The sequence below is a fragment of the Scomber scombrus genome, chromosome 24 (genome assembly GCF_963691925.1).
Source record: "Scomber scombrus chromosome 24, fScoSco1.1, whole genome shotgun sequence".
Classification (NCBI taxonomy): Eukaryota; Metazoa; Chordata; class Actinopteri; order Scombriformes; family Scombridae; genus Scomber; species Scomber scombrus.
Genome location: NC_084993.1, coordinates 845,905 through 862,519, shown reverse-complemented (window position 1 = coordinate 862,519; position 16,615 = coordinate 845,905). Strand labels below are relative to the sequence as shown.

General features: G+C 39.7%; 2 protein-coding genes across 2 annotated transcripts; both read left to right on the top strand.

The window, feature by feature from the left end:
• The first annotated feature begins 988 nt into the window (after positions 1-988).
• Positions 989-6,369, top strand: c24h1orf115 (chromosome 24 C1orf115 homolog). Its single transcript, XM_062414706.1, has 2 exons — positions 989-1,228; positions 5,262-6,369. The coding sequence occupies exons 1-2, from the start codon at positions 1,001-1,003 to the stop codon at positions 5,400-5,402; spliced, it is 369 nt and encodes a 122-aa protein (XP_062270690.1). The 5' UTR covers positions 989-1,000; the 3' UTR covers positions 5,403-6,369.
• A 1,047-nt stretch (positions 6,370-7,416) lies between these two features.
• si:dkey-190l8.2 lies at positions 7,417-15,021 on the top strand. The gene is made up of 10 exons (XM_062414828.1): positions 7,417-7,745; positions 8,660-8,757; positions 8,867-9,021; positions 9,452-9,620; positions 9,958-10,060; positions 10,332-10,474; positions 11,236-11,447; positions 12,307-12,415; positions 12,728-12,979; positions 14,342-15,021. The coding sequence occupies exons 1-10, from the start codon at positions 7,497-7,499 to the stop codon at positions 14,433-14,435; spliced, it is 1,584 nt and encodes a 527-aa protein (XP_062270812.1). The 5' UTR covers positions 7,417-7,496; the 3' UTR covers positions 14,436-15,021.
• Positions 15,022-16,615: the final 1,594 nt, after the last annotated feature.

Genomic DNA, 16,615 nt, shown 5'->3' with positions numbered 1-16,615 from the left:
ATTTAATTTGACAACTTTGTGTTTATCCAACAAACATTAGAGACTAAACCTGCTAAACAGCAACAGTACTACAGTAAAAGTACTGCATACAAGGGAGTATCATCACATGGAAATACTACAGTAAAGTACTAGTACCTCAAACTGTACTACAGTAAAGTACAAGTACCTCAAACTGTACTACAGTAAAGTACAAGTACCTCAAACTGTACTACAGTAAAGTATAAGTACCTCAAACTGTACTACAGTAAAGTATAAGTACCTCAAACTGTACTACAGTAAAGTACAAGTACCTCAAACTGTACTACAGTAAAGTACAAGTACCTCTAACTGTACTACAGTAAAGTACAAGTACCTCAAACTGTACTACAGTAAAGTATAAGTACCTCAAACTGTACTACAGTAAAGTACAAGTACCTTAAACTGTGCTACAGTAAAGTACAAGTACCTCAAACTATACTACAGTAAAGTACAAGTACCTCAAACTGTATTACAGTAAAGTACAAGTACCTCTAACTGTACTTGCATACAGGTATTTTCCAGCTCTGCCATTATCCATTTCCACATCTCACTTTTAGAAAGTGTTGAACTGTCCCTTTAAACTCTGCAGTTATTTATCTTTATGTTTTTCTGACAGTTGCAGTTTGACAGCTTTCATGTTATTCTAGTTTTTTATGTTGACTCAGTGTCTCATTAGAAAAGTTTGTGTTTATTCTGTTAAACAAACATCAGATAATCAAACTGTGGGAAACAAACAAGCAGCTTTAGGTGAGCACAACTTTTTGGGTAAAACTTTTAAAAAACAACAACAAAAAAAACTCAATCCCACATTCTTCTTCTAATCCGGCCTTTAGTGTGTTTTATGTCAAAGCTCAGAGTTTCCTGTGTCTGAAATGAGCTTCAGGCGACTAATAAAGTTTGACTCCTCCTCGTTCCAAAGGTCCTCCTGCCTGAAAACAAGGAGGTCAGAGATCCACAGCGGCTCAGAGAGAGAGAGGAGTGAATGATGGGAGCGCAGGAGGGAGACGACTCCGCTCCTCCAGCTGGGAAGACACGACAGAAAACATCCAAAGAAGTTTATTTCTCAGTTCTGCCAGATAAATACGAACCACTGATAGAAGAGGAAGAGGAGGACGAGGAGGAAGAGAGGGAGGAGACACCAGAAGAAAGGAAGAAGAGGAAGGAGGAGAAGAAGAGGAAGAAGAAGAAGAAGTATAAGAAGTACAGGAAGGTAAGAAGAAATGACCTTTGACCTGAAGAAAAAGATTACCTGATATAATACCTCAGTCATGTTTGCTGAATCATGAATCATGTGACTGCAGCGTTCAATTAATCAACCAATTAATAGTTTAAATTAGTCATTAATAAAAAAATAAGTTATAATGAAATAAATACACAAATATAGATTTTTTAAAAACCCAAAAACACTTTAAATAAAAAGGCCCGTTTACAGACTAGTGTATTATAATCCTGCTCTGTGTCAGAAGTCCTGTTGGTCTGGACTACAGTAAAGTACAAGTACCTCAAACTGTACTACAGTAAAGTACAAGTACCTCAAACTGTACTGCAGTAAAGTATAAGTACCTCAAACTGTACTACAGTAAAGTACAAGTACCTCAAACTGTACTACAGTAAAGTACAAGTACCTCAAACTGTACTACAGTAAAGTACAAGTACCTCAAACTGTACTGCAGTAAAGTACAAGTACCTCAAACTGTACTGCAGTAAAGTATAAGTACCTCAAACTGTACTACAGTAAAGTACAAGTACCTCAAACTGTACTACAGTAAAGTACAAGTACCTCAAACTGTACTGCAGTAAAGTATAAGTACCTCAAACTGTACTACAGTAAAGTACAAGTACCTCAAACTGTACTACAGTAAAGTACAAGTACCTCAAACTGTACTACAGTAAAGTACAAGTACCTCAAACTGTACTACAGTAAAGTACAAGTACCTCAAACTGTACTACAGTAAAGTACAAGTACCTCAAACTGTACTACAGTAAAGTACAAGTACCTCAAACTGTACTACAGTAAAGTACAAGTACCTCTAACTGTACTACAGTAAAGTACAAGTACCTCAAACTGTACTGCAGTAAAGTACAAGTACCTCAAACTATACTGCAGTAAAGTACAAGTACCTCAAACTTTACTGCAGTAAAGTACAAGTACCTCAAACTGTACTAGACTTATGTACAAGTACCTCAAACTGTACTACAGTAAAGTACAAGTACCTCAAACTGTACTGCAGTATGGACCGGTTTTGGTCTGGACTGGTTTTGGTCTGGACTGGTTTTGGTCTGGACTGGTTTTGGTCTGGACTGGTTTTCCATGCAGACAGTTTGTTCTATAAATGGATTTTCCTCTTATTGAAAACCACTAACTGCACTTTTTAAAAACTGTCACATTGGATATTTAAGTGCGGTAAAATTCTTCATTTCCCACCTCAGAGGGAGGGTTGGGTTAAAGTAACGCAGGATATTTATATGATGGAAAGCTTGACTTTTTCAGTCAAAATTTAAGAATTTCTGGAAAAACTGTTGACTTTGAATCATGACTCAGATCAGACTTTGCTGAGTAATAACATGGTATCTTTGCTTCTCGCTACAGACTTTATAATGTTCATTTGTTCACGTGATTATAAGCTTTTCAATATCTTCCATTAAGAGGAACAAGACTCTGTAAGAAGGGAATGAAATAAGGAGAGAGGACTGGGAACAAACCTGGACTAGTCTTTGTGTGATTCTGCTGTATGGACGATGTCTAATGTATGGCTAGAAGACATTATACAGGATGTAATGTGTGGAAGGAATTGTGTATTTTGATATCAATATAAAGATTCACTGCATTTTAACCCAAACCACGATCTTTCCCCAACTCCAACCAAGTGGGTTTTTGTGCCTAAACTTAACAATTTTAACCTAAACCATGGAAGGATTGGCATTCCTCCATGACGGTCAACAGTGGACTTTATAGCTGCATCATTTGGTTCAGCAGAGATGTAAAGTTGTGTTTTATCTGTGTAACTAAAGGACCGAGGCAGAACCCCAAAGCAGTTTTTATGTTCCTCAGACACTGATGTAAAACTTTCGCCTAGGGATGCTCGATATTTACTTTTCTGCCGATATCCGATATTCCCCAACTCTTAATTTCCGATACCGATATTTGCAGGCTTTTTACACCAAAACTGTTAGGTAACAACATAACACATCTCCTACTGTTGAATTAACACATTATGCCTAATTTTATAGTGATGCTCCACTGGATGCAAACATAAATGCAACATGACTCCACATGTAAACACTGTCTGTGCAAAATAAGAGAACAACTTCAACTTTATAAAAACCTGATACCGATACTTCCCGATATTACATTTTTAAGTGAATATTGGCCGATAATATCGGAGGGCCGATAATATCGGACATCCCTACTTTCGCCCTTTGCTTTATGTTTAGAACCAGTTTAACACAGTCGCAGAGATTATCCCACATTTCAAGATGATTCATTAATGATCAATCATATTTAACCAGAACTGAGACTTTATTTTAGTCTGAGGTTGGAAAAGAGGAAAAAGCTGAGAGGAGATAGGAGCTAAATAAAAACAAAAGATGGTTTCAGTTTGGTAGGAAAGTGTAAACAGCTTTAACTTTAACAAGTGTTACGAGTTAGAAAAGTGTTTGTTCTGAAATGTGCAGCGTTCGCAGTCAGAGTTTGAGGTATTTTATCAGTTTTTTGGATTCAAATATGCCTGAAGAGACTTGAACGTTTTCTGCCAAAGCCATTTAATATATTTATAATCAGTAATTGTCTTTGTATGAAGTAGTTTTTATTGGTTGTGGCAAAGTCCGCCATGAACAGTTTGCTTTCTTAGCACGATGAATAAAAACAGACAAAGCAGCTTCAGTAGTCTCTGAGTGGAGACATTAATAAGGCTTCTACATAGACAATAATAAGGCTTCTACATAGACAATAATAAAGCTTCTACATAGACAATAATAAGGCTTCTACATAGACAATAATAAGGTTTCTACATAGACAATAATAAAGCTTCTACATAGACAATAATAAAGCTTCTACATAGACAATAATAAAGTTTCTACATAGACAATAATAAAGCTTCTACATAGACAATAATAAAGCTTCTACATAGACAATAATAAGGTTTCTACATAGACTTCAGACTCTGAAGCATTGCTGCCTGTGTCTCAATGATTTGTTTTTATATTGAGGTTTATGGTTTATGTTATCAGTTATTTAGATTCTCGATAGTTCTGCAGGAATCACAGCTCGACACGCAACAGAGGAGTGTGTATAAAAGTTAGACTCACTGTGTCTGAACTGAATTACTTACTGCTGGGGAATCATTTTCATAACAAATGTAAAAACTCATTTTTCCAGGCATGATTAGGCTGTGATTGTGTGATGTAATATGTGTAGTTTTTTGTTGAATAGATAGATATTTTATTGTCAGACAGTTCTGAAATGTGTCTTGTCCATCAGCAGCTCCATTGCAAACACAAACATGCAACACCAATACACTAAAACAATTAATAACAGACAAAACTGTGACATCAAACTCTACAAACATGAACATTAATGTCCCTTAACCTGATCCTTGGTCTTGACTTAGATTCAGTGTTTAGCATAATGATCGACTGGTGTACAAAGGAATGCTTTAGTCTGATCTTATTGAGTGAGGGGAACTACTCTGAATCTACAGTTTGATGGTAACCCCCCCCCCGGGTCAAATTGACCCCGTCTGTTTTGACTGTTCCTTCCTTCCTTCCTTCTTCCTTCCTTTTTTCCTTCCTTCTTCCTTCAGTCCTTCCTCCTTTCCTTCCTTCCTTCCTTCCTCCTTTCCTTCCTTCCTTCTTTCCTCCCTCATTTCTTTCCTTCCTCCCTCCCTCCCTCCTTCCCTCTTTCCCTCCCTCCTTTCTTTCCTTCCTCCCTCCCTCCATTCCCTCTTTCCCTCCTTCCTCCCTCCCTCCTTTCCTTGCTTCCTCCCTCCCGTCCTTCCTTGACTCGAGGACAACAGGAGGGTTAAAACATGGTTATGATTAGAGATAATGTTGTTACCTAAAGTCATGTATTTAAAAAACAGCAACACTGTATTTCATTCATATTCAACCATATACAGTAATTGACTGAATCTTCCGTCTCAGTGAGATAATGCTCTGATAGAATCCTTCTCTCTGTGTTACTGCCTTGCTTAACGGCCGGGAATCAAACCTCTAACTGTGATGTAATGTCTTCTGTTGGGCAGAACGTCAGGAAGGCGTTGTGTTTCAGCTGGCGCTGCCTGATGGCCGGCTTACAGAGCATGGCGTCCACTTACTCCACTCCGCTGTCCGCCATGGCGACCGTGGTGACGGAAACTCAACGAGCAACCGGCCAGAGAGCATGATGGGAGCGAGGACCGAGAAGCCTTTATAAGACCCTGAACCACGTTTGGTAGTAAAACTAGTTTAATGTAAATGTTTATTTTAGTGGTTCAGTGTTTTCAGTTTAACAGGAATTTAACTGGACTGTTATTTGTTTAATGATGAAGGATTCAGTTTGTAAAATGTCTTCTTAATCTCTGATGAGGCTGCAATTCATTTTCATTATTGATTAATCTGATTAGTTAGTTTCAACATTTTTAAATTGTCCCCAAAAATATTCAGTCAAATGCAAAGACTGTGGACAAAACAGGGCTGAAGAAAGACTTACTTACTTATTGTGAGACTGGAAACACAAGACGATCACAAAGAGTCAGAAACAGAACAAAGGATTCAACAAAGCTGAGACTCAAACACAGACAGAACTTATGAGGGAAATGAGGGACAGGTGAGTGGACGTGAGGGGAAGGCTGGATGTTGATTGGCTGGGAGCAGAGCAGGACTAATGAACATGATGCAGGGCAGATGTGGAGGGAAAAACAGGATGAACACAGGAGGGAAACAATAAGAGAAACCAAAAACACAAATATTACTAGACACAAACTTCAAATCCTCATACTGAGCAAACACAGTTCAGTACAGTATGAGCTGAACAATGATGCAACCCTAAATCATGTGAATGAACCTGGACAACAGAAACCGACAGAACAAAGACAAAGATAAACTCAAACAGTGTTCATCTGGAACCAAAACGTCTTCAAAGATGAATTAATAATAAAAATAATTGCAGATGAATTACCTGTGAATGAACTAACTTAGTGGTCTGTTATGTTTTGTGTCTGTATTTTATATTGTTTATAACAAACTTGTGTAACACCACATACAGTGTAATGTGTATTATCTTTACTTTACTTCACTGCTTCAGAAGAATGCAGCTGACTCAAAAACTACAAATAATATTTACTGGATTTTTATCAAATAAATAAATTTTAAAGTAAACTTGTTGCGTTGTGTTGATGTTTGTGTAATATGTGATTTTATTGTAGAGAAGGAGTCAAACTCATCTTCATTCAGGGGACACAAACATGTGGGCCGGATTATTAAAAAGATGGAAGGAAGGAAAGAAGGGAGGGAGGGAGGAAGGAAGGAAGGAAGAGGAGACAGGAAGGTAAGATGGAAGAAAGGGAGAAAGGAAGGAAGGAAGGAAGGAAGGAAGGAAGGAAGGAAGGAAGGAAGGAAGGAAGGAAGGAAGGAAGGAAGGGAGGGAAGGAAGGAACGAAGAGAAGGCAGGAAGTAAAGATGGAAGGAAGAAAGGAAGTAAGGGAGAAAGGTAGGAAGGAAAGATGGAAGAAAGGAAGGGAGGAAGGACAGATGGAAGGAAGGAAGGAGGGAATTAAGGAAGACAGGAGGGAAATATGGAAGGAAGAAACGGAGGAAGGAAGGAAGGAAGGAAGGAAGGAAGGAAGGAAGGAGGGAATGAAGGAAGACAGGAGGGAAATATGGAAGGAAGAAACGGAGGAAGGAAGGAAGGAAGGAAGGAAGGAAGGAAGGAAGGAAGGAAAGATGGATGGAAGGAAGGAAGGAACGAAGGAAGGAAGGATGGAAGGGAGGGAGGAAGGAAGAAAGAGAGAGAGAGGAAGAAAGAAAGATGGAAGGAAGAACGGGGAGGATGGACAGAAGGAAGGAAAGAAGAAAGGAAGGAAGGAAGAAAGGGAGGAAAGACAGAAGGAAGGAAAGAAGAAAGGAAGGAAGGAAGAAAGGGAGGAAGGAAAGATGGAAGGAATAAAGGGAGGAAGGAAGACAGGCAGGAAAGATGAGCCCCCTGTTGTAGAGACTTTTAGAGATCAGGTGTAATACATAAACAGGCCACAGAGTGTCGCTGTATCACCACACTGAATATCCCAAACAGACCTTCAGGACCTTATAGGGAAAAGAAGGAGGAGAGAAAAGTTGTGGATGAAAGTTCAGCACAAACCTGAAGTCTTGCTGTTGTTTGGCTGCTTGTTGACAGCTGGGCTCCTGGTTTTCACACTCAGAGCTCAACAGCAGCACGATGGGCAGCTCCTGAAGTTCCGCCATCTTCATTTTTACTGTGTGACAGCTGGAGGGGAAAAGTAAGGATGCTGTCTCCGCTTCAGCTCTCCGTCTACTGGCGTCTCTCTCTGGTCTTCATCTTCACCTCCTTTCTCTTCTTTCTGGACATTTTCGCGGCCGCCGTCGCAGAGGCCAGCTGTCGCCATGGTAACGGCACCGGCGGCTCGGACCCGCCGCGTGGAACGTTGGCACCGAACGCGCCGAGCAACCAATCAGAGCCCGGGGACGTTTCAGAGGGCGACGCTGATTGGAGGGCGGAAGGCGGGAACCGAGATGTGAGTGTAGATATTTCTGTAATATCTCAACGGTTGTCTTCAATTATCTGTGTTTTAAATAAACAATTAACATAGTTTGTCGTTTTTTGTAGATTAGATATTTTAAAAAGAGAAATAAATACTTATATTTGGTTTGCAATAATAATTCTGACATTTTCTTGTATATTTTTGCTTAGTTTTATAACTTTTCGGGGGTTTTTGTATATATTATTTGTTCTTATTTATCTTTTATGTATCTGTGTTTATTGGTGTTTATGTTTGAGCTATTGGATACATGAGTTTCTGCTATAGGGATGAATAAAGTATATATCTATCTATTTATCTATCTAAAAATGCACAATAGTCAATGATATCAATGGGATATTCCTCTAAACTATTTCCCTTAGATACTGATTTAGTAAATATTCAATAAATATAGTTGTGTATGTGTAAAAGAGTTTATAAAAGCTTTGTTTACACGTGTATCTGGTGTTAAAAAACACATTTCACAACAACAGATAACACAAGATATTAACATAAAGCGTTAATGTGCAACCCGATGCTGTTAATGCTAACTGGATTTTACAAGTTACTTCCAAAAGTTAAAGGAAAACATTGTGTGAGAGCTGCTAGCGTAGCTCACCTAACTCTAATTCCAACAAGTTCCCAGGCTGTGTGACTTAGATGTTGTGTACCTACTTATTAACAAGCTGGGTTTTATTGACTTTAGTGCCGAACAGTTGGTAAAAAGAAAATTAAATAATCAATTAACCATTTCAGCTTTTTGTTAAGTTGAAAATGGCAAATATTTGCAGACTCATATGAGGAATATGAAAGGAAGCTGTTATGTACAGCAGACAGAAATGCTTTCTTTGAGTTTGTCATTCGTAATTTATTATTGTGTGTGTGTGTGTGTGTTTGTGTGTGTGTGTCAGTCAGTGTGTGGTTGGATAGACTGGTTGTCCTATGGTCAGACTCTCTACATGGTCGGTCTGCTGTTGGGATCTCTGGTGGGAGGAGCGCTGTCTGACCGGTACAACACACACTCTACTATAACACATGCTTCTGTAATGTGTCACTGCAGTACTGTACTGTTTACATGATGTGTGTGTGTGTGTGTTTGTGTGTGTGTGTGTTTGCAGATATGGAAAGCGTCCGGTGCTGTTGGTGTGTGTGTTCGTACACGCTGTGTGTGGTGTTGTGCCCGCTGTTCTTTCTCAACCGTTCCTCTTCCTTGCTGTTCGCTGCTTGACGGGCGTCTGCTGCTGCTGCATCAACATCTGCTCCTTCAGTCTGGGTAACAAAACACTCACACACAACAGATTGAAAACGGATGCAGAAAATCCAGGAAAAAACATTCAACACGTGCGCTCATTTTACTGTAACCTGAAAGGCCTCACTGTGTTTGACGGGTCCGGTGAGTTTTATCAGACCTCAGTGGGACACTTGGCTGATAAAGAGCACGTGTCCCAGATAAAGTCATGCTGACCAAGCTTGAGTGCTAATGAAGCAGGACAACCTCCTGACCCCTGCTGAGTTTTGGTTTGAGGACTAAAAAGCTGGAGGTTTAGTACAGACAACATTCAAGGAAAGGATTTTGCTACTCTGAGAGCTTCATCAGTCGTGGAGTTGGTCCTGATGGTAGCTTCAGAGAACAAGTCATGGGCTCATTAAAATCACAGCAAAAATGATTATGTGAAGGGTTTGTTTTGAAATGTGTCTTGCAGCAGTGGAGTGGACTCCCCCCGCTGCCCGGCTCTGGCCGCCGGCCTTCCTGCCCTTCTGCTTCAGTTTGGGGACGATGAGTGGAGCTCCGTTGGCCTGGCTCAGCCCCACCTGGAGGCATCTGCACCTTGCTCTATCTCTGCCGCAGCTCGTCTGTCTGCCGCTCTACCTGTAGGCATACACATCTGTCCATACCTGTCAACATCTGTCCATACCTGTCTACATCTGTCCACACCTGTCCACATCTGACCACACCTGTCCACACCTGTCCACACCTGTCCACATCTGACCACACCTGTCCATATCTGTCCACATCTGTCCACACCAGTCCACACCTGTCCATATCTGTCCACATCTGTCCACACCAGTCCACACCTGTCCACATCTGTCCACATCTGTCCACACCAATCCATACCTGTCCACACCTGTCCACATCTGTCCACACCTGTCTCATTTGAAAAGTTTTTGGACTGTGTTAAGAACTCAGCATTTGTGTCTGTCTTTCAAGCTCGATACCAGAGTCTCCTCGCTGGTTGTTGTTAAAGAGGAGGACGGACGTTTTGGACCGTTACCGTAGCAACAGCCCTGCAGATGAGAAGTGCCTGGGCTTGGTAATATCACATACACACACACACACACACACACACACACACACACACACACACACACACACACACACACACACACACACACACACACACACTAACATCCCAACAATGACCTGATCTACTAACAAGTATTATCTAAATGTTGATTCATTCGCCTCTGAAAGTAGTCCCAAACTAATGCACTATTTCTTTCTGTTTGTTTCTCTGTGTGTGTCTGTGTGTTTGTGTGTGTGTTTGTGTGTGTGTGTGTGTGTGTGTGTGTGTGTGTGTGTAGCTGTTGGAATCAACCTGGTCTGATTTGCAAAAAGCCACCGAGGCTCAGAAAGAAGAGCCTGCAGGTGGCCACTCCCCATGTGACATCATCCACCTCAGACACCCGTCGGTCCTGCTGCGGCTGTCAATCATGAGTTACCTAAGGTTATAAACACACAGACACCTGACAGAGTGTAATTATTTCACTACAAAGCACAAATTAAATAAATAAGAAACAAACTAGGGCTGAGAATTAAGGCGTAGTTTCTGTATTAAGGCGATAATATTTCAATATGACTCAATATCACAATATTTTGAGGGTTAGGGTTGTATTATTCTTGAAAAAATCAATAAAAGAAGTCTTATAAAACTGGTGTTAGTTAGTATTTGGACACTGTTTTACAGGGTCAGAGGGTCAAACATGACAGTCTTATAAAACACACTCAGACACACACCTTTGACCCTCTTGCAGGTTTGTTTGGTAACAAAACACTGGACACACATGCCATATAACAACAGTCATCTTCTAAGCCATGCCCCCATAGGTCACTTTATATTTTATAATATTTTGGTGCATACCCAAAATACATAGAGCTACCACTAATTGTGCTACGGTCACCGCAGTCTCTCTAACACTGAGTTTAATATTTTTCTTCATGTTTCTTTAATTCTGTGAGACTCTATGAAGACATACTGTACATACTGTTTCTGTACAGTATACCCAGACTGAGGTGCAGGCATGTCCAGTTAAACATTGATAGGAAAAGCTAAACCTCCTCCATACAAAGTTTAACCTCTAAGTGATCATTTAATAACTTTTCCACTTTTTATCTCCATCTTTACACTCATCATACTCCGGAGTTTCATTCTGTATGTTTATGTTTAACTTTCCTAAACTGACCCATATTCCTGCTCTGATCCTGCAGCGCTGCGTCTGCACTGACATACTTTGGCATCTGTATGAACATCGGCTCATTCGGCGTCGGTGTCTACTCCGCTCAGTTCTTCTCCGGCCTATCAGAAACTCCCTGCCTGCTCGTCCCATTGGTTCGCCTGGGACGGCGACCAATCAGCATGCTCGCTCTGTTCCTGAGTGGAGCAGCATGCTTCCTGTCATTACTGCTGTCCCGATACCACGGTGAGAAGAAACAAATCCTGTTCCCAAAATCAGTAACTGCTCAGAGTTTTTAAGTTATAAATGTTAATAATGCATCTCACTGTATGCAGATGAGACTGTAAGAGGCAAAACTTTGTCAAATATGTTGATGTCTGTGATGTGATCTGTTAAAACTGCACAACAATTGATCTCTATCTTAGTACACAATAGAGAACTGGACCAGTCATTTAAACCTGCAGTAACCGATTTTATAGCTACTTGGCAACAGCGTATTTTATTTAGTTCTCAATTATTCAATCCATCTAGACAAAAGAATCTTGACTGACATATGGCGCTTTTCCACTACATAGTTCAAGCACGACTCGACTCGGCTCGACTCGTTTTTTTTGCGTTTCCACTAGGGATAGTACCTGGTACCTGGTACTTTTTTAGTATCTGCTCTGCCGAGGTTCCAAGCGAGCCGAGCCGATACTAAATGTGACGTCAACAGACTGCCGGCCACTGATTGGTCAGAGAGTCACTGGAAGAGTCATGAGCCGTCCCACACAAGAATCAAACCCGGCATTTTTAAATACCAACAACAGCGTTACAGCGATTGGTTTCTCTTCTCTTGCTTTGTGTGAGACAGGAAGCCTCATACAGCAGCAAGTACACAATCGCCTCCATGTCCTCCATTGTTTATGTGTTTTGTGTTGCGTATAAAACGATCGTATAAGACGACGACCCCGTTCTTAGGTACTTTTTTGTAATGGAAAAGGTCGTTCCTGGAACTGTACCGACTCGAGTCGAGCCGAGTAGTGCTAGAACTGTATAGTGGAAAAGCGCCAATATTATTGATGTGTGATCAGGTATTGATATGTTAATGTGTTGTTATGGACAGGCGAGCCGGTGCTGGTGATGAGTCTCGCTCTGTTGGGAAAACTTTGCATTCTGGCTGCTATCTTCATCTCTACACTGTACAGCATCGAGCTGTTCCCCACAGTGGTCAGGTACTCACTGACTAAATATGATGTAAACTGTCTCATTATTATATATCATATATATTATTTAGTCCCATTTAGATCATCATCACAATGTTTCTTTTTTCTAAATATACTTGTTCTCTTTCATTACTAGTTTTTGTTCTGTTTTATTACGTGTGTCTCATTGATGTTTTTATATTGATTGTTTTATGTTCTTTGCGATATTCTTTTTATTTATAGATTTTTTGAATTGTTTTTTATTTTACATGCTTTGAAAACAGGACGGTGCATCTGATGGGGCTTATCCTCGAATCTAAAGTGTTAAATATTATACTCCAGACAGCGGTGCTTGTCTCTGGTCAGCTTGTGTTTCCGGATCGGCTGTCTGGTTAACACCATGGTTCCACCCAACCCCAACGGAGCGATATCATTGGCTGCCATGATTGTGTACAGCAGTGGACCAATCATTGGCTGTGGCTTGTGTCTGCTGCTGCCGGAGACCAGCGGCATCCCGCTTCCTGATACGGTGGAGGACTGTGATAGGCAGCCTCTACCCAACCCTCCCAATATTGACGCCCTCCTGAGGATACGGTGAGAAAAAAAAACCTTAATCAAATATAAAATTATATTGGGAGCAATGACAACTGAACCAACACATTTATGTTCATTTCTTTGAGCTCTTTTAGTCTTTACGTTTGGGTTTCTGATTATAAAATTAGTATCAACCACAACCTTAATTTTCGGAGCAGTCTACGAACAACCTGAGTCACAAAGACAGCCATGTGGATCATTGTTTCTTAGAGCTTTTTATTGTTTTATTAAGGTTACTGATTTTAAAATTACTTTGCAAACTGAGAATTTAACCCTCAAACTGAAAGCTTCCAAGCAGCCACTTTTCTCTTTGAGCTATAAGCTTTACTGAGAGTGTTCTTTTTGCAGTTTTCACTCTTTCCTCTTAATGTTGGACTTAAATATGCACAGGAGGACCAAACTCATGACCCAAAAATTAGAGTAGATGTCTAACAGTCTGAGTCACCAGCAAACAGAACTTTCCAAATTCTCCTGCAGGTGTTGGACTTTATTTTCAAGGATTAAAACCACAATCTCTAGAAATGTGTCCAACAGCTAGAGCTCTTGAAGTGCTATTATTAATCATTTTGTGCCTTGTGATGTTTTCTTCGGGTTTTTTTCTTTGGGTTGTCAAAATTCAAAGACTAATTACGGGTCAAGCCCTCAACCTCCAAACACGGCCCTATATACCCCTGAGCTGACTGGTACACTTGTAGCATCCTGTCTATTTTCTCTGGGTGTCACATTTCAAAATTCTTCCAGTGGCCTAAAGGTCAAACCCTGAACCTCAATGCCTGAGAGAGTCAGTGGGACATGCAGTGTTTTAGACTTTCCTCTACATATATACTTAAGGGCTGATTTGAATCAACATACTTTAGATTGCAGTGCAGTAAGGTAGTTGGAAAGCATTTCTCACAGCTTGTCTGACTTGTTTTTGTACTGGGTGTTGGCCTAAAAATGGTTTCAAAGGTTCGAGCCCAAAACCACAAAACAGCGAAGTACCCTTTTTGCTCTTTCAGCCACATCTTTTGGGTATATACCTTTAATACTGTAGATTGCTCTGTTACTTTGCAGTTACTTAAAGGTTTTGGATTTTAAAAAGTACTGACTTGTTCAGGCTAAGCTTGAATCTACAAAACTGATCAAGCAGTAAAGTTGTTTTTTGGTGTTTTTTTAGTCATTGTCGGTTACATTTCTAAACTCAGGTTTCGGCATGCAACCTTAAAAAAAGTTCCCATGAGGTCACATATTTCAGGAGCAACTAAAGATCAACTGTGTTTAAAAGCTTTCCAAGAAAAGGAAATAAATGACATCACGCACACATTAACAGCTGCAAAGTGAATGATTCTGGTGATTTATGAGCGTGTTGATGTGTGTTTTCAGGAAGCTGGTAAGCAGCCAAACCAGGAAAACCGAGATCCTCCCTGCAGAGAAAGAGGACACACACGCGCCAAACACATGCACAGGACTGATATGAACACACACAGAGTTCCTTCAAGTCCCATTTAGACTGGATTAACCTAGCAGGGGGAGGTGAGGGGATGAAATATGGTGCCGGATGGCATTTTAACCTTTGAGATGTTATTATCTCTGATGTCCATCACTAATAAACCTTCATAAATCTGTTTTTTTTTCGGTATCACATGACTTTAAATGGAGACAAACTGTAATCTGACAGGTTTTCTTTGTTTTTTCTGTCATATTGGTGAACAAACAGGCAGATACGCTTCGTGTTTTGACATGACGAAGGAGCAACGGGTTAACTGAAAAAACAGTCGATTACTGCAGCTGTAATTATTTCTGGGGTAAAGGTGAAAATATGACATGAGCAGCAGGTGATGGTCAAATCTCTCCACCTCCCCTACACACAGTAATCCAGTCACACTGAGGCTTTTTTCTTCATGTTCACTGTAATGATCTGGTTTTTTTATTTGTATTGTTTTTGTTCTGATTTAAATTGAAAGGCCAACAAAAAAAAAACTAATTTGAGTGTAAATCAGATCAATATGTGAGATTATTGATTATCTCTCAGATGATGTTTAATGTGACCGACTGTTGGATGATTTCTATGACTTGACAAGATACATGTGTTTTAATATCTTTTTTTTTTTTTTTAGTCTTTTTCTATTATCACTTTGTTCTGTTTTGTTCATCACTGTGAAAATAAACTGAGCTGAAAGGCCGTTTTCCTCTTGGTCTTCATCATCATCATCATCATCTGACAAATTGCCTTAAAAACTGATTTTTACTTTTGCATCTCAGTCAGCTGTTGGGACTCTTCTGAAACTGAGATAAAAGATTATTCTTACAGTTGCAGCTCCCCCAGCAGGACAAACGAGGTACTGCAGCCTTTAAAACTACATTTCTTTTTAAAATGGATTATTTATTTATTATAATTATTTTTTAGGATATGATTGATGTAGATTAACCTTAATGTAAAAAACAATTAAGAGATTCAATCAAAAAAATCCCTCTTAAAATGACAATCTTGATATTATTTTGTATTTTTAAAAGACACTTAAATCACGTTTTAGTCACATTTATATATTTATAGCATTTACATTTAGAAAACCTAAAAGTCATTTAGACAGCAGTACAGTTATTCTCTTAGACTAAAGATAAACATTAAATCTCTGATGTATAAAACTAAACGTGATTTTAGACGCTTTGTGGACATTTTTCAAATATTTGTATGTTTATCACATATCTAAGAAGAGTTTAAGGAGTTTCTTTAACCTTCGTGTCGTCCACCCAGGTCAAATTGACCCTGTCTGTTTTGACGGTTCCTTCTTTCCTCCCTCCCTCCTTCTTTTCTTCCCTCTTTCCTTCCTTCCTTCCTTTCCTCCTTCTTTATTTCCTTCCTCTCTCTTTCATCCCTTCCTTCCTTCCATCCCTCCTTCCTTCTCTTTCTTTCCTCCCCCCTCCTTCCTTCCTTCCTTTTTTCCCCTTCTTTCCTCCCCCCTCCTACCTTCCTTCCTTCTTTCCTTTCCTCCCTTCTTTCCTTCCTCCCTCATTTCTTCCATCTTTCCTCCCTCCTTTCCTTTTTTCTTCCTCCCTTCCTTCCTTGACTCGAGGACAACAGGAGGGTTAAAGCCTCGACAGCAACTTAAAATGTCAATAAGTGATCCGACTCATCCAGTTTACATATTAAACATTGTTTTTGTCTGTACTGTTAAGATACTTTTTAGATTTTCTGAAACATTTCTAAAAAAGGAAAATGGACAAAAATGTGCAGCAAAGTCTGTAAAGTGTATAAATTGGATTTATTAATGATTCTCATTCAGCGTCTGATGTGTAAAAACAATCCCAAAACAGCAAAAGATTATTTAAAATCAAACAGACAGATTATCATCATCACTCTTATCATTATGTATGAACTATAAATACAGAAACATCTTCAATACTTCCACCGTGCTCGTCTCATTTACTGCTGAGGAGACGTTTAAAGACAGTAACAGATCCCAGAACTGAAGGTTTGAACACTGTTTTAAACAAAAAGAAGAACTTCCTCCCAAAAGTAACAAAATCTTTGCCTAAAATTTGTAAATGTTTAATAGAAATTGATCTTTTAATTTGGGTAAAATATTCTAGTTACCCCCCTTTCACCTCCACAATAAGTGTTGACCTAAACAACAAAACACATATCACCCAGTAGAA